Here is a 26,965-nt window from a genome sequence, read left to right on the forward strand (position 1 = left end):
CTAATTTGTTCTTGATCATTACCAAAACGTTTGGTGACAGGAGCATTTCTCCATATTTCTTATAAGCTTGTTTCTTCCAAAATCAGTAAAATTTTTAACCAAATAATTTTCTAGTTTGACTGCAGCCTGGCAGTTTCTTTCCAAGTCTCCCAATTGTTTAGTTACCATTCATAAGCACTAATTCTTTAGCTCTTAACCTAAGGACTGTCCTTACTTTGTCTCCAATTTAGAAAGTTACATTCTGGTTTTGAAATCAATTGCTTGCAAGCTAAAGACAGTGCTTTAAGAAAAAGAAAAAAAAAAGCCTTAAAAACAAACAAACCTTAGAAAACAAGTCAATTGTATTCACTCACAGCTTGTTAAGAAAAACTGAGATATAGTACTGTCATTGTTTCTTGCAATTTGTGACCCAGCACAAGTTAACTTAATCCATTTCTGCCTTGTTTCCTCACCTGCAGAATGGAAATAAAGTACCCCCTCACAAGATTGGCCCTAAGATTAATAATGATAATAACTTCTAGGTGTTGGCATTAACTTTATTCTTTGCACTAAGGAAAGAGATATTTCTGAAAAAGTGATGGCTACTCTAGTAGTAATATTCACTTCAGATAAATATAAAGTGATCTTTGGCGCAGCCAAGCACAAGAAATTCCTCTGGGAAATTAATTTTACATTAATTTGGCGTCAGATAAATCTGAGTTGGAATTGGTTTTCCTCTTTCGGAGAAAGTTACGATTGTAGTACTTAACCCCTCTTTCGGTCGATTTCCTCCCCTACAAAACCTGGATAATACCGCTTACGTCAAAAGGTTGTAAAAATTAAATGAGGAAATGCATGAGCTGCGTCTACCAGCGGTTTAAGAATTTAGAGCTCAATAAATGATAATCACAGTAACCTGGTCATTAATTTAAAAAACATTTAAAGCTCCCTCACTACTAGGGATGCACAAAAGTTAATAATCCTCAGTCTTAGAAGAGTATAGAGCGTAATACCCAGAAAAACTTCCGAACTACTTTTACGAGGAACTAACCCCGCAGTCTTCATTACCCCACCGGAGCCTTAACCTTACGACAATCAGCAGGTTCGCTCATGCGCAGTTACACCCCCTAAGCCCAGCCTCTTGCTCAACACCGCGCCAAAGGTGCCAACATGTGCGCCTGCGCTGTGACCCAGACCTGGCGCATGCGCTGGGTGGGATAGGCCGGATTGAAAACTATGGCGTGGGTACCTGCGGAATCTGCGGTGGAAGAGTTGATGCCCCGGCTGTTGCCAGTGGAGCCCTGCGACTTGACAGACAGTTTTGATCCCAACGTACCTCCGAGGACTCCCCAAGAATACCTAAGGCGGGTCCAGTGAGTGATTTGACCCTTTGCGGGTGGGCTGGTTGTCCTTCCGCCCCTGGGCACAGCGCCCAGTGCCTGGCTCGACCCTTAAGTGTGATAAAGCCCCACCTCTGTTCCCGTCCCCCATCCACTGTCGGAACAAGATTCCTTGATTACATCTTTGCGTGAGCGAGTTTCTATGAACTTAACTTTGTTAAACCTGATTACTTGTGACAAGATAGGTGCTCTTAGATTTCTTCCACATAAGAAATCTTGCTTTCAGTTAACATAATTTCAGAAATACATTGTTTAGTACTTCGATTGCAATTCTGAACTTTTTTTCTGATTTAATAATGAACCGTAGAAGTGGATCGCTTGTTTTACTACACATGAACAATAGTAATCACGTTTTTTGTACTTATTTCTTATTTGTAGGATCGAAGCAGCTCAATGTCCAGATGTTGTGGTAGCTCAAATTGACCCAAAGAAGTTGAAAAGGAAGCAAAGTGTGAATATTTCTGTGAGTTTTATTACCCGTCGGGATTTTTTTTCCATCCCACAAATTAAAAGACCAAGGCTCTCCTATAGTGCCAGACAGTATCAGACAGTATCAGTTACGATGTAGGTAAGATTTGATTACTCCGTACTAAGTTGTACTTTTCCCCCCAAAAGGACAGCTGGCATTTACTGCCTCCAGAGAGGCTTTCAGTAACCCTGGCATTCGTGGAGATTTGCTCATAATACTTCAGGAACATGATCCAATCCTAAAGGAGTCTTTCAATAGGTTACTTATGCTATCCTTTATTTTTAAGGTACCTTTTTTTCAGTTCATAATTAGTATCAGGCTGATGTTTAATCCTAGTGTAGTTTGCATGTTTTGAATTTGACTGGGTTTTGTTTTTTAAAAATAGAAACCCAAATATCACACTTTTCTACCTACTTGCCCACTGTGAACCTTTTCATTCATTTATTTATCCAACACATATTTTACTAAACAACTGTATTGTGCCAGGCACTGGGAATACAACAGAGGATGAGACAGAAAATGTCCCTACCCTTGTGGAGTTTACGTTCTCCTGAGGAAGATGGTAAAAAAAACCAAATTAATTACATACTGCGACCATTGTCGTGAAAAAAAGTAACATACAATGACCAATAAGTAACTGAGAGAACTACTTTAGATAGAGTAGCCACAGAAGGTCTGTTTTAGGAGGTGCTATTTAACCAAAGGTGGAAGGAGAGCAGCAGTTTTTAAATTGTGATAATTCCTTTTTCTTTTATGTTCTAAGTAATTCCTTTATCTGATGTTTATAATCAGGAGGTTTAAATTCAGACACTATAATGTTTCATATAATTCCTTTCCAGAAGTTTTTAGTTGATGGAAGATGATATCTTGTATATCTGGCTTTTAAAAAGTGACCACATTAAGTTTTATTTCAAGGCAGTATGTGATCAATTGTGACCTCTGTGCTGTTTTGGAAAGTAGAAGTAGCCCTTATAAAGTCAAGCATCTGAAATTATTTGAGTGCGTTCTGCTTATACCAAAATTCTTTATTTGGTTTATATCTCTCTTTGTTTCAAACTGTTTTGCTATATATTCAGTAGAAAGGTAGGACTAGATTATACCTTCGAGTCTCATGTCATGTGGATTTCTTAGAAACTCCAACTATGAACCATTCCAGGTTGCTCTTACTAAAGTGACTATATAAGAGTCTTTTCCTAATGTTTTAAACTCAGACGTAAATAGTAAAGTGAGTTGCCTCCTTTTTTACATCTGCAAAAAATACTGTCTTTCTTGTATCGTCTTATTCGCTTTATTATTCACTTTTCATCTTGATTCTGCTTTTACTTTGCAGAGGTATGAGATTCTAGTTATAACACTAACATTGATTCTAACATTTATGAACTGATCTCTAGCTTTCAGGATGCCAACCTGCTCCTGAAGGATATTCCCCCACTCTTCAGTGGCAACAGCAGCAAGTGGCACAGTTTTCAACTGTTCGGCAGGTAGGTGTACTTTAATCATTTAATCAAATTAAACCCCTCCCTCCCTCAGACTTATTTCTGTTCTTAGACTGTAGCTGGAAAAATTTGGGTTTCTAGTGTATAAAGATAAGAATATTCATGAATCAATTACCAAATTATTATAATCATTAGACATAATACAGTTGAACATATTTTCCAAGTTTTAGAATTGTTAGAATGTTGTGCAGCAATTGCTTTCTTTTGAGTTATCCATTCTCTGAAGATCATTTGTCTACTTTATCTTCCTTTAGAGTGTGAACAGACATAGAAGTCACTGGAAATCACAGCAGTTGGATAGTAATGTGACCATGGTATGTAAGTTTCTCTGTTTAGATTGTACAGTGTATAACTATTTGATATAGTCTGTATTTACTTCCAGTTCTTAAAGATTCACTTGCTTAATCCATATTATTTTCATTCTCTCCCATCTATCATTAATAGTAACAGTTCCATTATCTTAGTAGCCTGAAAAGGATAGAGTCAGTAATGCAAGTTATTTTTATGACAGTTTTAATCTACATCTTGAGAGACTTTGGATCGGTCTTTACAAGTTTTTAAAGGTTCTTCTAGACATTTGCTTTTTAGGAAATTAAATACATTTTCAGTATTTACAAAAAGATTGAATAAAGGCATATTGGATTTTCCTCATGAGGTAATGGTGCCAGTATCAGTGAGTGACATTTTAGTAAAGCTGGTCATGCTTACTGGAAAGTAGTATTTCTTACTTTATCATCCTAGATATAATTTTAAGCTTTTTAGTAAATATGCTATATGTGGACTACTGTATAAAAAGGGTGTTGGGGAAGAGGTGAATACATTGTTCCAGGACAGTACTTTTAACCTTTTAGGGAGTCTTATAGTTTGCCTGAGAATCAAATGAAAGGTATTTATTTTCAGAGGGAAAAAATGGGCCTATGCATACAATTTTGCTCACAGTTTCACGTGGTTCACAGATTTCAGATTTTAGAAGCTTCTTCTAGGCAGTGCTTCCTAACATCTTTTATGCGATGACACATTGGGATAAATGGAAGAGGCTGCTCCCATAGCCTAAACTACCAGCTGAAAGCTAAGAGATTCAGTGTAACCTCTCTATATGCTTCTGTATACCAGCTGGAAGCTCTGCTCTAGGAAAAGTGTGGTAGACACTAACATCACTTGCCCAAGATCATTTAACTCATAAAAGGTATAACTGAGATTCAGACTGAACTTTGTCTGACTCTAAAGCCTTTCACTGTGCTGTGAGGCCTCCTAGTAAGAAGAGGGAGAGGGCAGTAGGTAGGTAGATATATTTTTTCTTGCTCAGTCTAAGGACTTTTGGGTACATACTAATTCAAAAAGAAGCTCATCAGTAACATTATGACAGTATAATTTTGTCAAGAAAGAAATGACTGAACATAATTGATTCAATAAATGAGGATCATCCATCAAAACAGTAGACTATTACATAGCAATAACATATGTTCATCATGGCAGATGTAAACATTATGTAAATAATAAAATGAATTTTTAAAGCATGCTCTGATAGCAACTATGTAAATATGAACATTGATTGATCAATTGATCCAATCATTTATTAAGCACCCACTATATTTAATAATTAGGGTTTTCAATGCTACCTGAAGCAGAAACAGTCTCTGACCAGTGGAGTAATGGGAAAAGACGAATTGTTCCAGGACAATGGGTTTTTACGTTTTAGGGGTCTCATATTCATTCTGAGAATCTAATGAAAGCTGTTTATCCTCGGGGTGGGGGAAAAACTGCACATATATGTAAAATAATTTGCAAGGTGATGTGCCCAAATAAACCCATTGTTCTGTTAACTGAATCACACCTGAAACTAACACAATATTGTAAATTAACTATACTTAAATAAACAAATAAATTTTTTAGGAAAAAATTTTTAATTGTTCTGTTAAGGTAGCCATATTGAACTGAATGGTCCTACTTTTTTTCATCTGACAATGTAGAATAAATCTACTCCTTCTTTAATTGGACAGCCCTTTCAGTATGTGGGGTATGTAATCATGTCTCCTTCCATGGGATGAACATACTTCATTCTTGTAATCATTCTTAGTGTATTTTTTTTTCCATACCAATTTCCATCTTTATCACCTTCCTTTGAACACATTCTTGCTTGTCAGTGTCCATTAAAGTATGATCCAAACTAAACATGTCCCATCTATGGTGTGACCTCTTGGGTACTGTGTTGGTTGGCTAGGGCTGCCATAACAAAACACCACAGACCTGGTGGCTTAACAGACAGTAATTTATTTTCTCACCGCTTTGTGGGCTAGAAGTCTAAGATCAAGGTGTAAGTGGGTCTGTCTCAAGGCCTCTCTCTTTGGCTTGCAGGTGGCCGTCTCCTTGCTGTGCCCTCACATGGTCTTCTGTGTGCACGCCCATCCCTAATGTCTCTGTGTCCAGACTTCCTCTTCTTCCAGGGACGTTGGTCAGATTGGCTTCGGACCCACCCTAACCACCTCATTTTAACTTAATCACAGCTATAAAGGCCCAGTCTCCCAATAATCCTATTCTGGAGGTTAGGGCTTCAACATACAGATTTTGGGGGTACACAGTTCACTCCATAACAGGCACTGTATCTTTGTGTTGAGGTGGTGGGAATGTGGAGGAATCCTCACTTCTTTTTTCACTGCTCAGTATAAAAAAAAAATACATAGGAGTAAGTAAGTTCTTTTTTTTTTCTTTTAGCCAAAATCTGAAGATGAAGAAGGCTGGAAAAAATTTTGTCTGGGTGAGAGGTTATATGCTGAAGGGGCTGTTGCACCAGCTGCAAGTGAAAGTCCTGGAATTGATTATGTACAAGTAGGTGATAATGTGGCTAAACAAACAAAAAAAGGTCATAATTTTGGTTCATGATTTAGTATAAAGACTCAGCAAACTACAACCTAGGGCAAATCCAGTGTGCAGATTTTTTTTGTATAGTCATGAGCTAAACATAAAAACATAATGGTTTTTATGTTTTTAAAGGGTTGTTTAAAAATAAATAAATAAATAATATGTGACTGAGACAGTGTGTACCCTACAAAGCCTAAAATATTTACTTTCTGGCTCTCTACAGAAAATATTTGCCAGTATTTTCTCTTAGTTTATTGGCTTTTTGACTTAAAAATTGGCAGCCTAGTTTCTAAAACAATGTGTTTTAGCTGTTTAATAATTTTGTGAGTTAGGATTTTTTTTTTTTTAATTTTTATTTATTTATTTATTTATGTCTGCGTTGGGTCTTCGTTGCTGCGCGGGGGCTTTCTCTAGTTGCGGCGAGCGGGGGCTACTCTTCGTTGCTGTGCGTGGGCTTCTCATTGTGGTGGCTTCTTTTGTTGCGGAGCACAGGCTCTAGGCGCGCAGGCTTCAGTAGTTGTGGCACATGGGCTCTAGAGCAGAGGCTCAGTAGTTATGACGCACGGGCTTAGTTGTTCCACGGCATGTGGGATCTTCCTGGACCAGGGCTCGAACCTGTGTCCCCTGCATTGGCAGGCAGATTCTTAACCACTGCGCCACCAGGGAAGTCCCAGGATTCTTTTTTTTTAATGATTAGACGTGGGTCAAATAATGAGTTATGAGTAGTCAGGGAAACAAAGGAAAACATATGACACAATTAGGTATTTAAAAATGCTTAGTAAATTGCATATTCTGGAGGTAAAATGCTGAGGGTATATTTAAATTTCACATGGCTTTATTTTAATCATAAATTATGTGGCCAGCTGCTTCTTGTCCTTCAGGATTCACCTGCCCTCAAGTTTGCAGATGTTCTTATGGAACCCACTGCACACATCTGCATTACTGGTAACTCCCTATACTATGTTGTTCTGTTCTGTTGAATAGGTATTTATTGTTTTCTATGTGGTGCTACATTGTGTTTTTCCCATTTAAAATTAGTTTATCCTGCGAATGTAAACCCTCCAAAAATCACTAAAAAAGACCAAGACCCCAGTTAAAAAAAAAGGCAATGGATATAAAGAGACATCTCAGAAGAAGGAAATACAAATTGTTCTTATAATGGAAGATGCCCAAACTCACTTATAATAAAAATGTTGCTTGTAACTCCACTGAGCTGGCATTTTTCAGATAACATATTGGTAAAGAAAGTTTGACACACTGTGTTAACAAGGGCTGGGAAAACGGGCCCTCTTACACATGTGGTGGGAGTGTAGACAGATTCAGATCTCTAAGGGAGCTAATTTAACACTATTTCTTATACAACATATGTTCTTTTGTATAATATGCCTAATGTATGTTACATTTCAAAATGTTTTAATTTGACAAAGAATTAATATATATTTATTTAGTTTGTTATTACAAAATACATACAAGTGAAATATATACCACGTGAAAGAACCATTTAAGGACACAAGAGTTTAATGCATGTCCTCTTCAGTTTCTCACAAGTCAGTACTGTTTTCATAATCAAGGCTCCCAACATTTAACTCCAAAGTACTTTTTAGTTGAAGCAGATTAGTTTTGAAAGAACTCATTCAAGTGCCCTTAATTCCTGAAAATGTTAGCTTTAGCTAAAGATTTTAAAAGTGTGTACAACATATTAATATCATAATATCATTTTTTTCAATTTCATGCTTTAACATACTAATTACTAAAATCATTATTTTTAAATTTACATATTCAAATTTCAAGACATTATTTTCTTGGGCATTACCAACATAATAGTTCATGGAATGTTTTATTGTAATGGACAATGAAAGAATTTACTTTTATCTGTTTTTTGTTTTTAAAAAACAGTGTGTTGAGAAATTCACCAGTTTGAAAAAAATGCACCCCCTGCCCCCATAATACCATTTAGTAAATTTCAGTCTCATTTTTCTTTCAGATTGGTTTTCCTCCCTTGCTTAGTATTGTTAGCAGAATGAATCAGGTAAAATCTAATAAGAATTTATGCCTTCTTTTGTTTGCAATGTTTGTTAAGGTATTTGAATACATTTACTGAATATTTACAGTATGCAAGACCCTGTCCTAAACTCTTTAACAGCTCTTATTTAATCCTTACTACAACCCTATATGGGAAATTATTATTAATATCCATTTTTTAATAGAGGGGGAAACAAAATTGGAGATTAAGTTACTTGCAGGTGGTTTTTCAGCAAGTTTTAATGGCAACACTGGAATTCAATCCCAGGTTGATCTAATTTCAGAACTCATGCTCTTGATCATGGTGCTAAACTAGTCATATGTACACATTTCAGTTATAAGTCTTAGATTCTGAGGTTTGAAATAAATACTAAGGTTAGATTGCTATTTCTAGTTCCAGATGTCCTACACACTTCATTAAGAATGAAATTTGAATTTCTTGGATCAAAAGGGGAGAAATATGGATTTTGGTTCTTCAGTCTTCAGAGCTAGGAACTCTGTTATCCATTTAAAGAGCAAATGAAAACTTTGATTGTTTTGCATTCACATAGCATTGGGTACCCTAGGAAGATAACAGTCATACTCTATTGTAAATCATATACTGGCTGACAGTTTTACTTACTTGATCATTTACATTAAGGTACTGGAGTAGTTATACTAAATTTGATGAGAGTGATTTCTGTAAGTGTCCATCTATATTTGAATAAGCCCGTGAATATTTTCAACAGTTGGATAATTCTATCTATATAGCTTAAAACTGATCTTTCTCTTGCTAACTTTGTCTTTAGATTTGTACTCTGATTTAATGAAAATAAGCTGAAGATATTTATGCAAAGGGTTTTTTTTAAGAGTATGTGGAATTTTTTTTAAAGTAGTTCTGAACTAAATTAGTAGTTACAAACTAAATCCTAGGATTTAAACCAAGGTATTGATAATTGGAAGTATATAAGAATATTTGTCTACAAAGCCTCTTCTCACTGAGTGTGCCATCTAATCAAATTACTAAATAGAGTCACAGGTTTCTCTGGAAACCTAAAGAATGAGGCCATTTTAAACATAGAAGTTGCTTTCTAACTGAACTTAATGAAACTCAAGTTGAACTTGTTAGTGTTGTATTACTAATACTGTTCTTTCATCTCTTTCCCCCCTTTTTTTAGGCAACAGTAACTAGTGTCTTGGAATATCTGAGTAATTGGTTTGGAGAAAGAGACTTTACTCCAGAATTGGTAGTACTGCATCTTTTTCTTTTCATAATGCAGACAAAATTTATATACTTATATATAAGATATGGCTCTACATTATTTATGTATATGTATTATACATATACATACAACTATATGTGTAACGCAAGCAATGGTTGTTTGCAGTAAAATAAGGAAATTACACTAAAATGTAAATCAACATACTACTTCCTTCATTGAGATAGTCTTGCATTGGGAAAAAAAAGTCAACTAAATAGTTGATTTATATCCTGGGAGAAGCTGCTTATCTTGTCACAGATCAGCAACAAACAGACTGGCTACCAGTCTGCACACCCCATTTCAAATAGCACTGACCTAAAGGACTTTGAAATGCATTTTCTAAAATGGCTTTGAAATCCAGTTCACAAAAGAATATCAGAAACACCAATAATGGCAAATATATGTGCCAGGCATTGTTCTAAGGATTTTATATATAATAACTCCTTGAATCCTTTGATAACCTATGAGCTGTTATTTCCATTTTACAGATGAGGAAACTGGAGCACATGGGAATTTAGTAACTTGCTTGAGGTCACACAGATTATAACGGGCAGAACTGAGACTCATGCCCTGGCAGTCAAGCTATACTCTCAACAGCTGTGCTGTATTACCCCTCTATTTTATTGCTTTATGCTCACAGCTTACTTTTCACCTTCAAAATTGGGTAAATTTGGTAGACATTATATAAATGAATTACCCACCTAATCCCCTAATAAGAAATTTTATCATCCTTTGGAGTTAGATTTAATTTAAAAAACAAATATTTTTCACAATTGAGGGTATTTGCAAAAGAGTGTATCTGAGGCTCCAAAGCTTCCTGTCAAAATAGATGATATAATCTTTGCCCTCCAGAAGCTTACAGTCTGCTGGGAGAGACAGATAAAGCAACATTACAGTACAGTGTATAAGTTTCCCAGCCTGCCATTCAGCCAGGTGGCTTAGATAAGTCTCTTCCATAAGTGTAATGATTATATTCTTTATCACTAGATTTTTGTTTTTTATTTTTATATTTTCATTCTTTTAAATCTCTACCATATAACATGTAATTTTGAAGGGGAAAAAAATCCATGCTTAAATCACTGTTTTCGATTGAGTGGTCAGACATGTCTTTTACATAGTTGTTACTAATGTATGTATTCTGATTTTTTAGCTCACATTTCACATATATATTTCTATATGATAATGTAATTCACATAATTGCCGTTGTCCAAATGTCTGTGGTTTACTTTGATTCTCATTATTGACCATTTGGATTCTTCCTTATATTTTACAATCATGACTAAATTATAAACATTTATACTGATTTTCTTTTTTATTATTTCTCAGGATATTTCTAGAATAGAATTATTGGATCAAGGTTTTATAAGCTTTTGTTACATCCTGCTTGCTTTCCAGAAGAATTGAACCCATGTATAATGACATCAGCAATGGATTCTTAAATTTCTCTTCCCTACAACCCTACTTTAAGTTGAACCATATGAAATTTCCCTTTTTGTAGGTTAGAAACATTTGATTTTCAACAATTCCATATGGTTCAAGCTATCACTTTAAAATTTGTTTTGGTTTTTCAAATTTAGTAAATATATAGTAGTACTTCAAAGTGAATATAATTTATGTTTCTTTCATTATCAGTGAAACAAAACTTTTTCCATGGGTTGATATATTAGCTGCATCTTCAATAGATAACTTAGTTCATATTTTTAGGCTACTTTTTCATTGGAATCTAGATATTGAGCTTTAAATTCTATATCAGTTCTTCCTGTCTGATAGCGACCTTTTAGCAGTATTATTTATCTGACGTATTTTCCTGCTCTTCCTTTAATCTTTATTTTTTTAACTCTATTGTAAGATTTTTGGGACTTTTTTTTTTAGCTTTTAAAGATTACCCACTCAAGAGGGTGATAATTTTGGCTTTTCCTGTTAATTTAATGAAAATGTATTACTGAAAAGTGTGGCTATATTTGCCAGAGGAACCATTAAAGTGTTTCTGAACCAGGGATAGCTGATTTACTAAATTTTAACCTGATTAATCCTTTGAGTTTTATTTTGAGTAGTCTGTCTTTTAAATCAACAGTGTTCAATTCCTCTAAGTAACCATACCATTAGAACTCTAGTACTGAGAATACCAATGTTTAAAAAAAAAACTTGTGTCACAGGAAGTTTGCTTATCATAAACTAGCAAAAAGAAAAAGGGACCTCTTAATTATTTCTTTACTTGGGATTACTTGTCTAATATTTTTTGAGAAATACCACCTTATTTTGCCAACTAAGTGTGATGTTATTAAAGAAGGTTTTCAGCTATTTAGTTTTGCTTTTATTTTTTAGTATTGTCACAGTGTGCTCACTGACTTTGAGAAAAGGAATCTTTCAGTATAGATACATCTTAGACAATCAGTAGAGATTTAAGCACCTTCTAAGTGTAGAGGCCATTTGAATACCTGAATGCCAGCTTTATATTGTAAATTTATCCCGGAAAGTTTGAGTCAAGTTTAAATGTATACTAGCTTTTTTCGTGTAGAAGAGAGTCCCTCTCACTCTTTATAAAAGAAACCTGGATGTGAATCTTTTTTTTTTAATGTTATTTTATTTTTTTTATTAATTTTTATTGGAGTATAGTTGCTTTACAATATTGTGTTAGTTTTTTGGATTTCCTTCCCATTTACGTCACCACAGAGCATTGAGTAGAGTTCCCTGTGCTATACAGTAGGTTCTCATTATCTATTTTATACATAGTATCAATAGTATATATATATGTCAATCCCAATCTTCCAATTTATCCCACCCACCCCCAGATGTGAATCTTTTTGTTTAAGAAAAAGTCTTATTGATTTGGGGTTGCTTGAGGAGCTTAGTGTGTTACACAAATTGCTATTTAAGCTTTGTTCTAATATTCTTCAGGTTTCCCCTAAAGTGATGTGTTGCTCTGAATAAACTCAGTCATATATACTGCTGGTGGAAACATAATTTGATATGACCTTTCTGAGGTACAATTCAGTGATTATAAGTTAAACTTACAGTTCAGTTTGCTTACTTACTACTTTTTTAAATTCTATATAGGGAAGATGGCTTTATGCTTTATTGGCTTGTCTTGAAAAACCTTTATTACCGGAGGCTCATTCACTGATTCGGCAGCTTGCAAGAAGGTGCTCTGAAGTGAGGCTTTTAGTGGTAAGTTCAAACTTAATATTTCAAATCAGAAGCGCTCACCAATTTATGTGGTGGTAAAGAACGATTTCAATGAAACAGGAAAACATGGAACATTTGATTAGTCAGGATTAGATTTAGTCACATAATAGAAGAGTCCAAAATAACAGTAGCTTAAATAAAACGTAAGTGCTTTTCTCAGACAAAGGGAGTCTGAAGGTAGGCAGATTAGATCTAAGATGGCAGCGACCCAGGCCTTTGAGTTCTGCCACATGTGGCTTCCATCCTCAAGCTCACCTCATAATCCAGGATGGCTGCTGGAGCTTCAGACATTATATTTCACTATAGGAAGCTGGAAAGAAGGGAAGAAGGTCATCCCCTCTAAAGAGCCTTCCCAGAGGTTCTACAAGCACATCTGGCCAAAATAGCTCATTGGCCAGAATTTAGTCACATCATAAGGAACTATGGGAAATGTTTACTTTAGTTGGGTGACAGTGTGTCCAGCTAAAAATGAGGTTCATTTGCTAAATAATAAGGGGAGTCAAGAAGCCGGAGTGGTCAACTAACAGTCTCTGGCATAATAATTGTTTTGAATTTCTCCAATCAGACCCTTCCTCTAACTCATACCTGCAGCATTACAGTATAAATTAATTTGATGCCAGACTAAGTCCACTTCTGATTTTTTTTTTATTCCTCTTTTCTCCTCCACAAAATGTATACTTGTTCTTCATTGACTGCTCCAAAATATTTTCATTAAATATCCACGATATGGCACAAACTAACTTATATGGCCTGTACTCTGAGCAAAATGTACTTGTTACTCATTAAATATTCCCTAAGCTATGTTCCTAGACTTTATTCCCTCTCCAGAAGTGCCTTTTCACCCTCTTCTAATCTGCATCTATATACCATTTACTTTTCACAGTCTGGCTCGTATCCTATCACTTTCTGTGATACTTTCCCTAAATCTCACGATTAAAAAGAATCTCTTCAATCCTCTATTTTTCCAGTATGCTTTGTATCTTTTTTATGACACTTAACACATTTTTCCTTTATTTAAAGCTGATATGGATATTTCCTCTTCTGTGCTATCAGCAGGAAGTATGTTTTATTCATATTGTTAAGTTCTTGGCACATAAAGGAATTGAATATGCTGACATCATTGAAGTGTGTCCCAAGTTTGAATAATGTATGACATGTCTGTTATAACATTACTCAGTGAGTTATTGTGACTGTTCCTTGAAATGTATAAAAATAAATTTCATACTCTGTAAGACTACCTTCCATGTGTCTTAGGTCTGTCATTTTAACAGATATTTAAAGTGAACTTTAAATGTATAGTTCAGGAAATACTTCCATCGTAATTGAGAATTCTGATCTGGAATATTTTCTTTAAAATATTTTTATATAATTTTTTTCCCTTATTGCCCAGTTAGGACACAGGGTTTTTTTGCTCCTGTACTTGGAACCAGGAAGAAGATCTCTCCCAAGTTATCCTCCTTAGAGCCCTCAACTCTTATTTCTTTTCAGGACCTATTCAGGACCTTTCTTTAAAAGATGATCTTAGATGTTTTCCAAGGAATCATTAACTCTACAGTTTCTCCTTTTTCTTTGACATTTTCTATTTCCCTGTGGTTATTACTGTCCTCTAATAAAATGCTCATGTTTTCCATCTTGAAAAGAAACTTGTTTCAAAAATATTAAGGGATAACAGACTACATTTTAAACTTTTTCTTTTTTCTTTTTTTTTTTTTTAGGACAGCAAAGATGATGAGAGGGTTCCTGCTTTGAATTTGTTAATCTGCTTGGTCAGCAGGTAAGTAATCCTTGGCTTCTTGCTTTATGATAGCATTATTAATGGTGGTAGAGAGTATTGTTTCCATTTTACAATGAGGAAGTTGAGGTATAAGGAAACAATGTTGTGTTATCACAATTCCCTTTATTTCTAGTTTTTTTCTATAAATAATGCTGCATTGAAGATCCTTGTACACACAGCTCTATATTTTCCAAAGGGTAAATTCCTAGAAATAAGTTAAAGGGCTTGCATGTATTTCTTCTTTCTTTTTTTAAAATTTATATTTATTTATTTATTTTTGGCTGTGTTGGGTCTTCATTGCTGCGCGAGGGCTTTCTCTAGTTGCAGCAAGCGGGGGCTACTCTTCGTTGTGGAGCATGGGCTCTCGGCACACGGGCTTCAGTAGTTGTGGCACACGGGCTCAGTTGCTGTCACTTGCGGGCTCTAGATTGCAGGCTCAGTAGTTGTGGCGCACGGGCTTAGTTGCTCCGCCACATGTGGGATCCTCGACCAGAGCTCGAACCCATGTGCCCTGCATTGGCAGGCGGATTCTTAACCACTGTGCCACCAGGGAAGTCCCAAGGGCTTGCATGTACTTCTAAAACCGATATATTTATTGCCAGTTTGCCTTCCAGAAAGATCATACCACTCTGTGTTCCCACTAAAGTGTCAATGAGAGTGCCCGTCTCCTATTCAGCACTGGGCGTTTTCAGTTGATATAAATATTTCCATTCTGATAATAAAAAGATACAAATTATTTTTATTTACTTTTGTATGATTATCAGTAAGGGTAGAATATGTTTTATTTTATTGCAGTTTTTTTTAATTGCTACTGTCCTTTGTTCATTTTCAGTCAGGGCATGTTTTTATTTAGTATACATTTGATTTTATTTCTTACATTAAAATTTCACCTGGAATTTATTTGAAAATGTCTTCATATTCTAAATTCTTGTGTGTGTGTGTATATATATATACACACACATATTTATTTTAGGTCTCTTTCTGGACTTGATATTTTTGTTCATTGGTCAGTGTTTTTATTCCAATGCCAATAACTTTTCAAAGTTTTATAGTATTTTTAATATTGGGAGGGTAAGTAATCCTGTGTTCATTTTTCCCTCCTCCAGACAAGATACTTTTTTAGAGTGTACACACATTCAGCATGTAATTTCTTGATCTACAGTAATTATGCTAATGATGATAAATAACACTTACTTGGCAATTTGTGCCAGGCATTTTTCTTAGTGCTTCAAAATAGGAACTCATTTAATCCTTAGAAGGTAGGTACTATTATCAGTTTACAGATGAGGAAACCATGGCAGAGGGAGGTTAAATTACTTTCTTACCATCACAGAACTAGTAAATGGCAGAGCTAAGATCCAAACTCCAGAACTAAGCCCTTAACTATGCTGATCACAAACAAAATTAATACCTACCTCATCTTTTGGTAGTAAGGATTAAATGAGAGGATACAGTGTTGCCCTAGGCGCAAATATACTGTATCTCTAATCCTTAAAACAACTCAGGGTTTTTTTTCCTTTACAGATGAGGACACCAGTTCATAAGATTAAGTATCGATAATTGATGGTTCAGTAAGCTAGTACTTAATGGAACCAGAAACTTAAATATATCATCTGACTGATATTTTATAATATTATGCAATTATGAGAGAAGAAATGTCCAAGTGTATTGGGTCATGATTTTTTTTTTTCCCCTCAGAAAGTTAGGTAAAAATGGAAAAAAGTTCTAGGACAGAAAAGTTCTAGGACAAAGTTCTAGGACAGTTCTATAGACTTCACTTAGGAAAACTTATAGAAGGTTATAGCAAGCTTGGAAAAAAGATATCATAGGCCTTGACTCTTTGCAGTAACAGCTTCAATGTAAATATCTGTCATTGTTATGACAGAAAACCCAAGAGGGTTTTTTATTGTTGGTTTTGTTTGTTTGGGTATCTTTAAGGCAAGAACTGCTAATTCATAGAAATACCTCGTTAGATGAGTGGGATCCCATTCAAAAAGGATCCAGTAACTGTTAGCTGCCTTAATTGTTTTACCAATGGTAATTATTTTTTTAAGCTTCTTATTATGGAGTTGTTTAAACCATAAAAATATTGTAGAATAAATCCATAACCCAGTTTCAACTGTTTTGTTATTGTATTTTAAACAAATCTCGGACATGTCATTTCTCCTGTTTTAGTGTATCTAACTGATAAGGGCTTTTAAAACACATGACTGTAGTATTTGTATCACAAACTTATTAAATAACTAATAAATTTAATAATAACTCCATAGTATCATCTGATGTCCAGTCCATGTTTCATGTTCCCTAATTATCCCAAGAATGTCTTTTTACATTTGAATTGTTCAAATCAGGATCCAAGTGTGATGTACTCATTACATTTGTCTAATATGTCTCTTAAGTATCCCCATCAACCTCTTGGGTTTTTCTTGCCATTTTTTTTTTGAATAAACCGGGTCCTTTGACTTGTAAAATTTCCCACATTTTGGTTTTGACCTAACTTCATGATGGTATTTAATGGTTCATCTATCCTCCATATTTTCTGTAAACTGGTAGGTAGGTCTAGAGGCTTGATTATATGTCATGTGTATGTTTGTTTGACAAGACTCTGTGTGCTATTGTGTCACATCAGGAAGCATATAATGTCTAGTTGTCCCACTTTTAGTGGTGATAAAGTTGACCATTGCATTCAGGTAAAGGGATATTGCAGTCATTATTCTTTTTTTTTTTTTTTGATTTATTTATTTATGGCTGTGTTGGGTCTTCATTTCTGTGCGAGGGCTTTCTCTAGTTGCGGCAAGTGTGGGCCACTCTTCATCGCGGTGTGCAGGCCTCTCACTATCGTGGCCTCTCTTGTTGCAGAGCACAGGCTCCAGACGCGCAGGCTCAGCAATTGTGACTCACGCGCCTAGTTGCTCCGCGGCATGTGGGATCTTCCCAGACCAGGGCTCAAACCCGTGTCCCCTGCATTGGCAGGCAGATTCTCAACCACTGCGCCACCAGGGAAGCCCCCATTATTCTTTTTGATGCTCAAGTTGTCCCATCTTTGGACATTGGGAGCCCCTCAGATCAATTCCTATGCTTTTTGTTATATACCCTTAGTGGTCTTTTTTATTTTACGGCTTTCTTCCTTTCTACGTTCTTTCTTCCTTTCTCTTTCTGAGCCAAGATGACTCAGATGTATCTTGGACACTTGGCTCCAGATCTGGAATCAATCTTTTCTCCTGGGAGTGCTGGTTCCTGTTTTAAAGTAGAAAATGGTGTCTGGAGTCCACAATTTGGACATTAGGAAAGCTAGTTTTTATTAGTTTGGTCATTGCATTTAGACTTTTTCACTGAACAGAGCTAGGAAGTTATGTAGTTTTTAGAAAGAGAAAAATAAAATCATGAGTTCAAATTAATTTTCAGTTCTAAGTTAAGACTACTTGATTTTTCTTTAATGTTTTATTTCTGTTCTTCTATGCACAAAATTCTGGTTTCTAATAATATTAACATAATTTTTGGCTTTATCCTGTAATATTCACGTAATAGTTTCAGAATAACAATACTAACAATATTACTGATAATAAAACTATTGAAATCAGTTTAAGAATTCTTTTTTTTTTTGGAGTATAGTTGCTTTACAATGTTGTGTTAGTTTCTATTGTACAGCAAAATGAATCACATATATATATATATATATATATATATATATATATATATATATCCCCTCTTTTTGGATTTCCTTTCCATTTAGGTCACCACAGAGCACTGAGTAGAGTTCCCTGTGCTATCCAGTAGGTTCTCATTAGTTATCTATTTTATACATAGTATCAACAGTGTATATATATCAATGGCAATCTCCCAATTCATCTCACCCCCCTTTCCCCCTTGGTATCCATATGTTTGTTCTCTATGTCTGTGTCTCTATTTCTGCTTTGTAAATAAGATCATCTATACCAGTTTTTTCAGATTCTGCATATATGCGTCAATATACGATATTTGTTTTTCTGACTTTGTACATTTAAAAAATTCTTTGCAGTTCTCTTTGTCACTGGTATATCTCACTAGGGATATCAGAACATCATGTTTAAGATCACTTGAAATTATTCTCCTCTGTGTGGTTATGCCGCCAACCTAGTATAGGAGAAAGTTCATTTGGTGATTTTCTGTTTTTATTTAATCTTGTTTTATAATTTCATAAAATAGTTACATTGTTCCAAAGTTAAAATTATAATTCAAGGTACATTTTGGAGCATTTTAGAATCCACCTTTATCCTCTGTAGCATCTTTTCTCCCTTTTGTAGTTACCCATTTTATTGTTAATTTTTGATTTATCCTTCCATTCACTGTTCTTTTAAAAAATATAAGCAAATATATATAAATATATCTGCATTCCTGCAGATGCCTACAAAACATAACATACTAAGCATTCCATTCTGTACCTTGTTTTTTCACTTAATAGATCCTGGAAATCACATGGTAGCAGTGCAGATATTTTCCTCTTTTTTTTTTTTTTAATAAAAGCCTCATAGTCTTCCACTGTGTAGATATATCGTAGTTCATTCAGTCAGTCCATTTATTGATGGATATTTGGGTTGTTTGTGGTCTTTTGCTATTACAAGTAGTGCTGCAATTAATTTTTTAAGTATACATTAAATTTTTTTAAATTGGAGTATAGTTGATTTACAATGTTGTGTTAGTTTCTAGTGTACAACAGCATGATTCAGTTATCCATATATATATTCTTTTTCAGATTTTTTTCCCCTATAGTTTATTACAGGATATTGAATATAGTTCACAGTGCTATAGAGTAGGACCTTGTTTATCTATTTTGTATATAGTAGTTGGTATCTGCTAATCCCAAACTCCTAGTTTATTCTCCCCCGCCTTTCCCCTTTGGTTGCTGTTTGTTTTCTATGTTTGTGAGTCTGTTTCTGTTTTGTAAACAAGTTCATTTGTATCATTTTTTTATTTTTATTTTTTTAATAAATCTATTTATTTATTTATTATTTTTGGCTGCATTGGGTCTTCGTTGCTGTGCGCGGGCTTTTCTCTAGTTGCGGCGAGTGGGGGCTACTCTTCATTGCGGTGCGCAGGCTTCTCATTGCGGTGGCTTCTCTTGTTGCAGAGCATGGGCTCTAGGTGCGCAGGCTTCAGTAGTTGTGGCTCGCCGGCTCTAGAGCACAGGCTCAGTAGTTGTGGCATATGGGCTTAGTTGCTCTGCGGCATGTGGTATCTTCCCAGACCAGGGCTCAAACCCAATGTCCTCTGCATTGGCAGGTGGATTCTTAACCACTGCGCCACCAGGGAAGCCCTGCATCATTTTTTAGATTCCACATATAAGTGATATCATATGGTATTTGTCTTTCTCTGTCTGACTTCACCTAGTATGATGATCTCTAGGTACATCCATGCTGCTGCGAATGGCAATATTTCATTCTTTTTTAAGGCTAATATTCCATTTGTGTGTGTGTGTTCACAACATCTTTTTTATCCATTCATCTGTTGATGGACATTTAGGTTGCTTCCATGTCTTGGTTATTGTAAATAGTGCTGCTATGAACATTGGGGTATGTGTATCTTTTCAAATTAGAGTTTTCTCTGGATATGTGCCCAGGAGCAGGATTGCTAGACATATGGTAACTCTATTTTTAGTTTTTTAAGAAACCTCCTTACTGTTTTCCATAGTGGCTGCACCAATTTACATTCCCACCAACAATGAAGGAGGGTTCCCTTTTCTCCACACCCTCTCCAGCATTTGTTATTTGTAGACTATTTGATGATGGCTGTTCTTATCGGTGTGAGGTGATTGATACCACATTGTAGTTTTGATTTGCATTTCTCTAATAATTAACAGTGTTGAGCATCTTTTCATGTGTCTTTTGGCCATCTGTATGTCTTCTTTGGAGAAATGTCTATATAGGTTTTCTGCTCATTTTTTGATTGGGTTGTTTGTTTTTTTGTTATTGACTTGTATGAGCTGTTCATATGTTTTGGAAATTAAACCCTTGTTGGTCGTATCATTTGCAAATATTTTCTCCCAGTCCATAGGTTTTTTGTTTTGCTTATCATTTTCTTTGCTGTGTAAATTCTTTTTTCACCAGGTATTTTGACCAACGTGACTTAGCTGATGAGCCATCCTGATAATAGTGATCTCTCAGGGATAGAAGATATTTGTAATGAAGACAGCCTGAGTCTGAGGATGTGCAATGCCAGTTCAAGTACAGATTGCATCACATCTTCAACACTATGTGAAGCGTCTTCATCTTAACCTGTGCAACTCAAGTTGATATTCAGAAGATAGATTGTGTTGGTATGAGTATCTGAGGTATCTTTGAAAGATGTTACCCAGTTTTTGCTGAACAATTTAAATAGTTTTCTGTAATCACATGCTTTTAAAACAAACTGAATGATTTATTGGTGAAGCATCCTGCACAGAAACTGTATGACGAAATTGTACAAAGGTTGTTGGTGCTGTTTCATTGTTTATTTACATATACACATATAAAATTCTATTGAAAATGTGTTTTGGTTACTAAATTTTGTTTGACTATTTAACAAAACAAAAGACAATGGATAAATGTCCTTAGTATTAGAATTAAGATAATCTAGATTATATGGCACGTGTATTCATAGTCAGCAACAAAATTAGTCTAACGTTTTCCCTTTAAGCTCTATACTTTTATTTTTGAATGCTTTCTTTCTTTTTTTTTTTTTTATAAATTTATTTGTTTATTTTTGGCTGCGTTGGGTCTTCGTTGCCGCGCGTGGGCTTTCTCTAGTTGCGGCGAGTGGGGGCTACTCTTCATTGCGGTGCGCAGGCTTCTCATTGCAGTGGCTTCTTTTGTTGTGGAGCATGGGCTCTAGGCGCACAGGCTTCAGTAGTTGTGGCTCACGGACTCTAGAGTGCAGGCTCAGTAGTTGTGGCACACGGGCTTAGTTGCTCCGCGGTATGTGGGATCTTCCTGGACCAGGGCTTGAACCCGTGTCCCCTGCATAGGCAGGCGGATTCTTAACCTCTGCACCACCAGGGAAGCCCCTAAATGTTTTCTTGTATAAACAAAACGTTTTCTTTACAAGTAATTTTCAGTAGTACCCTAAAAGGTCGACTGTTTTAATTTTCCTGTCACATCTTTTATTCATATCACAGGCTTTCTCTAGTTGCGGCGAGCAGGGGCTACTCTTCGCTGTGGTGCCTGGGCTTCTCATTGCAATGGCTTCTCGTTGCGGAGCATGGGCTCTAGGTGCATGGCTTCAGTAGTTGCAGCACGCAGGCTCAGTAGTTGAGGCACGTGGGCCCTAGAGCACACAGGCTTCAGTAGTTGAGGCATGTGGGCTCAGTAGTTGCAGCGTGCGGGCTGTAGGGTGCGCGTGCTTCAGTAGTTGTGGACCATGGGCTCTAGAGCACAGGCTCAGTAGTTGTGGCGCATGGGCTTAGTTGCTCCACGGTATGTGGGATCTTCCCGGATCAGAGATTGAACCCGTGTCCCCTGCATTGACAAGTGGATTCCTAACCACTGCACCACCAGGGAAGTCCCAGTTTACCTATTTCTATATCAGGTAGGAATGTTTCCTACTTTAAGCAACAGAAGATCCAAGTAGCAATGATTTTTCAAATAGGGATTTATTTTTCTCTCATAACAGGAAGTCTAGAGGAGCTGGTGTTGGTTCAGTGACTCCACGATACCAAGGTCTCTGAGAGTCTTTTAGCTTTTCCCTCATGGTAAGATGGCCACTGCAGTGCAGAGCAATGTGTCTGTATTCAAGACAGGAAAAGGGGGGAAGGAGGCAGAGCCTTCCACATCTGTTCCTTTTCTCATAAAAGCAAAACCTTCTCCAGATATCCACAGTGGATTTGTGTTCACCTGTTGGCCATGAGTGTATAAAATTATTACCTCTAGCCCCAAGAAAAGTGGGGAAATGAAATTGTAAGCTTTTCCGGTCTTTCTAATGGGAGATGGAAAAGGAAAAGGGGATTGGGAATAACTGTTGATCAGGCAACCAATAGTTTTTCCGCTACTTATGAAAGAAACAGATGTAATTTTATATTTGAATCTTTTCTACTATTATGTCTTCAAAAAGCTGATTTTTAAATGGTAGCCTAGTAGTCTAAGTTGTATTTTACCATAATTTAAACATTCTCTCATTGTTGGATATCTAATCTGTTTTCAGTGTTAATTCAATATAGAAAATGCTACCGTGAATACCTGTACGTACATAACTCTTTCCTTACTTTGACCGTTAAGTTCCCAGGAGTTGGGTTGCAAGTCATGAGTCTATCAGTTAATATTGCATTTGAAACTTGACTTAAGTGAGGTTTTAAAAATTAGGGATTTATTTTTGTTTCTCATAAACTGATTCTGGTTTGAGAAATTCAGGGCTGGGACAGCAGCTGTCCAATATCTTAAATATCCTAGGCTGCATCCAGATTTCTCCTTCGTCAATGTTAGTGTATAGCTTTCATCTTTTTAGTCATGATCTGGTTGCTTTATCTCTTACTTCGAATCTACATTCCAGGGAGGATAAAAAGGTACCACCACTTCTTGTTGTCATGTCAGGGGAGAAAAGTGTTACAAGAAACCCTCAACTTATATTTCATTTACCAGAGTTATGACATTTTCTACTTATAAAGAAAGCTGGAAAATGTAATTTTTTAGGTGAGCACTCCTACCAAAGATGGTTCTGTTAGAACAGGGGAGAGGGGCTACTGGGTAGGCAGCCAGCTGTGTCTACCATAAAGAGTTTAGATTTCCAACCAATACCACAAGTAGCCTTGTTATAGCCTCATATTCTTTGCTGATTTGATCTTTAGGGGGTGGGGCTAGGGACTGATTTAATAAAGGTAAAGTGTCAATTTATTGTTTTAACTTTTGTATAACTCTTCCATAGCTAGCGGGTGAGCATGTGGTTATGTTCACTACTCACACAGAAGAATTAACTTTCCTGAGGACTAGAAACATAAAAAAGAAGGCAATTTTGCATGTACAGAAGACAAGTGGTATAAGAAATTATTTGAATGCAGTTACATCTCTATTTTCCAGCAAGCTGTAGGATCTCTACTATTTAACTGAGAACTTATTTTTCTAGTAACTCAACTTGGCATAAGGATATTTTTCAGGAATGTAGAAACAAATAAAAAATATTATAAACCACTAATGTAATTGTAAATATGCAGACTACCAGTATATCAGTAGCTTTAGGGTTTATCGAGCCTTTCACAATTAAAAGTATCTTCTGATTTTAATGAGAAATTGAAGAGGAAAATCTTTCCAACTGTTATCACAGGTAGAAAGCTTTAAGTCCATTGAGAAATTACACATTTTAAATACAGAATTTAGAGGTAGTTATTTTGAAAATAATAGCTACCAAATGGTAGTTTAATCAGGTCTATGCGAGCATGGACCAAATAAATTAAATTGCTCCTGTATTTGTTTTCACGTAAAAGATTCATTACTTCTTTTGGGCAGGAGGCCATTATGCATTTATTAACTTGCAGTAATACTGCAATGTTGTATTCATTTCTCCTTTTTAAAATAAGATTATTTCATCTGTGTCTCTTAGCAGAATAAGCCAGTTAGAGGCCAAATTAGATGAAAAGTGGTTCAGGTTATCAGTTTTGCCACCTGGGGACAAGGATATAAAAACGTGTTAGAAATTATTGAGAAAGATCAAGCTGACCTGTGTCCATTTTAAGATTATATTTTCTTATACATATTACCAAATTCCTACCAGATTTTTAAAAATAATGTTTCCTAAATAATATACCTTAGAATATTGATTTATGTGAACTTTAGTGTTTCTTGAAAAAAATGGTACTTTAATCAAATACTAAACAAAATTAAGCTGATTATTGATTTTTCAGAACTTGTAACATGCCATTCATGTGCATTAAATAAAGTTGACAAAAGAGGATGAATAAAATGTATCTGATCACAGTACTCATTTTTCAAAGAGTGCTTTGAAAAACTTTAGCAGGTTCTATCCAGTTTCTTGCTTAACTCTGATGACCCCAAAATTTGTGCCAATCCCAGTTTCTGTAATCAGATTGGTGCTTACCCAGGGCTGAGTTGAACTCCCATCCTACAGGTATATTCTAGTAAGACTCGGAAACAATTCACCATGTAACCTTGGCTGTAGGATTTTGTTTCCCTTTAGTCATTGTATGTTGGGTTCTGCTGTGGACTGAATATTTGTGTTCCCCCAAAATGCATATATTCACCTAACCCTCAAGGTGATAGTATTAGGAGGCAGAGCCTTTGGGAAGTGATTATTCGGTCATAAGGGCAGAGCCCTCCTGCCTTTGTAGAAGAGACCTCAGAGGGTTAGCTAGTTCCGTTCTGCGAAGTGAGGACACAGTCAAAAGACGTCTGTCTGTGAACCAAGAAGCAGGCCCTCACCAGACACCAAATCTACAGGCGCCTTGATCTTGGACTTCCCAGCCTCCAGAACTGTGAGAAATACATTTGTGTTTCATAAACTGACCAATCTGTGGTATTCTGTTATAGCAGCCCAAATGGACCAAGGCAGGTTCTGATGACATCTCCAGGCTTAAATTCCCTTAATGAGGTTTGACTGGTAGACACAAGGGATTGAACTATGTCATTATGGTTAGCATAGGCCACTGACTAAATAGTTTATAAATGCTGTCCTCATAGTTTGTCATTCGTACAGTGTAGTTTTTACTTTTGAAACATACATCTGCTCTTCAACACAAGTTTACTGTTCACTTAGGGCTGTTGATGACTATAATTAAGATATAAGGTTGTACAAAAGGATACCCAAATAAAAATATCTTTATTATGGGATTACTTTAAAATAATCTAATGCACAATTTACTTGTAACTTTCAGGTCTTTTTGATATGCTCACAGTCGTGTGTATTTATATTCATAATGTATATATATATTTTATATATTTATATATATTTATATATAATATATATTTATAGATATAGATATAGATATATATGTACTTTGGCCTCACTGCAGCATGTGGGACCTTAGTTCCTCAATCCAGGATCGAACCCGTGCCCCCTGCATTGGGAGCACGGAATCTTAACCACTGGACCACCAGGGAAGTCCCCATAATGTATATTTTATATATTGCATGTGCAGTATCCTGTAACAAACTGTTTTCTCTTAATACCAATTAACATCATTCCATGTAAGCAAATACATGTAGATCTCTTTCATCCTTTTTACTGGCTGCACAGTATTTCCTTGCATGCCAGTACAAATCAAGTGCCATCAGTGAACACAACCAAATAGTGCAAATCCTTATACAATGGACATTTAGGTTGTTTACACTTCTTGGCTCTTGTTAATAATGCTGCAGTGGACATGGGAGTGCAAATAACCCTTCAATATCCTGACTTCAATTCTTTTGAATACTCTCAAGTGGGATTGCTGGGTCATATAGTAGTTCTAGTTTTAAATTTTTGTGGAATCTTTATACTTTTTCCCTAGTGGCTATATCATTTTACATTCCCACTGAGAATGCACAAGGGTTCCAATTTCTTCACATCCTTGCCAACGTTTATTTTCTGGTTTGGGGGTTTTTTTTATGTTTGTTTTTTAATGGCTATCCTAATGGGTGTGGGGTGGTAACTGATGGTGGTTTTGATTTGCATTTCCCTCATTAGTTATGATACTGAGCATCTTTTCATATACCTGTTGGCCATTTGTATGTATTCTTCGGAGAAATGTCTATTTCAGTGCTTCGTTCATTTTTTAATTGGGTTATTTGGGGTTTTTGCTAGAGTTTTAGTTCCTTGTGTACTTTAGGTATTAACCCCTTACCAGATACATGGTTTGCAACTATTTTCCCCATTCCATAGGCTACCTTTACATTCTGTTGTTTCCTTTGCTATGCAGCTTTTTAGTTTGACATAGTCCCACTTGTCTATTATTTTTGCTTTTGTTGCCTGTGCTTTTGGTGTCAAATCCAAGAAATCATTGCTAAAAGACCAGTATTATAAAGCTTTTCTCCTATTTTCTTCTTGGAGTTTTAAAGTTTCAGGTCTTAAGTCTTAAACGCACTTATACGTTGATTTTTGTGTATGGTGTAAGGGTCCAGTTCCATTCTTTTGCATGTGTATATTCAGTTTTCCCAGTACCATTTGTTGAAGATATGTTATCTTTTTCTACTATTTTCCTTTATGATTTTCTGCATGTCTTAAGTCTTAAATGCACTTGTAAGTTGAGTTTTGTGTATGGTGTAAGGGTCCAGTTCTATTCTTTTGCATGTGGATATTCAGTTTTCCCAGTACCATTTGTTGAAGATATGTTATTTTTTTCTACTATTTTCCTTTATGATTTTCTGCATGTCTTGAAAAGGCCTTCTCTACTACAAGATCATAAAACTAACCTCATATTTTCTGTAGCCCTTTGTGGTTTTACTGTTTTAAATGTAAACCTTTAAATGTCTTCCCCTCCCCCTACAGAAAAAAAGGAAATTCAATATTCCCATACTGTTTTTTGTATAACCTAACTTTCCCCTCGTCTCTACTAAGAGAGACTTCTTTTTGGCTACAAGTAACAAAATACACAACCAAAACGTAGA

At 35.8% G+C, this 26,965-nt stretch overlaps 1 protein-coding gene across 3 annotated transcripts; it reads left to right on the top strand.

Annotated features, from left to right (window-relative positions):
- Positions 1 to 1,142: 1,142 nt before the first annotated feature.
- On the top strand, positions 1,143 to 20,929 carry GEMIN2 (gem nuclear organelle associated protein 2). Of its 3 annotated transcripts, none has more exons than XM_059914134.1 (10): positions 1,143 to 1,343; positions 1,758 to 1,842; positions 3,240 to 3,329; positions 3,599 to 3,658; positions 6,057 to 6,170; positions 8,188 to 8,232; positions 9,383 to 9,451; positions 12,524 to 12,634; positions 14,368 to 14,426; positions 20,510 to 20,929. In XM_059914134.1, exons 1-10 carry the CDS (start codon positions 1,216 to 1,218, stop codon positions 20,547 to 20,549), a joined length of 801 nt encoding a protein of 266 aa, XP_059770117.1. In that variant the 5' UTR covers positions 1,143 to 1,215; the 3' UTR covers positions 20,550 to 20,929. The 3 variants fall into 3 exon arrangements, with proteins under 3 accessions (XP_059770117.1, XP_059770116.1, XP_059770118.1); XM_059914133.1 differs by having other exon boundaries at positions 1,146 to 1,352; XM_059914135.1 differs by lacking the exon at positions 8,188 to 8,232 and having other exon boundaries at positions 1,146 to 1,352.
- The last annotated feature ends 6,036 nt before the right edge of the window (positions 20,930 to 26,965 follow it).

This window comes from Balaenoptera ricei, chromosome 2 (assembly GCF_028023285.1).
Source record: "Balaenoptera ricei isolate mBalRic1 chromosome 2, mBalRic1.hap2, whole genome shotgun sequence".
In the NCBI taxonomy this organism is placed as follows: domain Eukaryota; kingdom Metazoa; phylum Chordata; class Mammalia; order Artiodactyla; family Balaenopteridae; genus Balaenoptera; species Balaenoptera ricei.

Coding starts and splice junctions, on each gene's coding strand:
- GEMIN2 (XM_059914133.1), top strand. CDS start 1,216: ATGGCGTGGGTACCTGCGGAATCTGCGGTGGAAGAGTTGATGCCCCGG. Junction 3,659..6,056: donor TGGATAGTAATGTGACCATG/GTATGTAAGTTT, acceptor TTTTTCTTTTAG/CCAAAATCTGAAGATGAAGA. Junction 6,171..8,187: donor CTGGAATTGATTATGTACAA/GTAGGTGATAAT, acceptor TTTTTCTTTCAG/ATTGGTTTTCCTCCCTTGCT.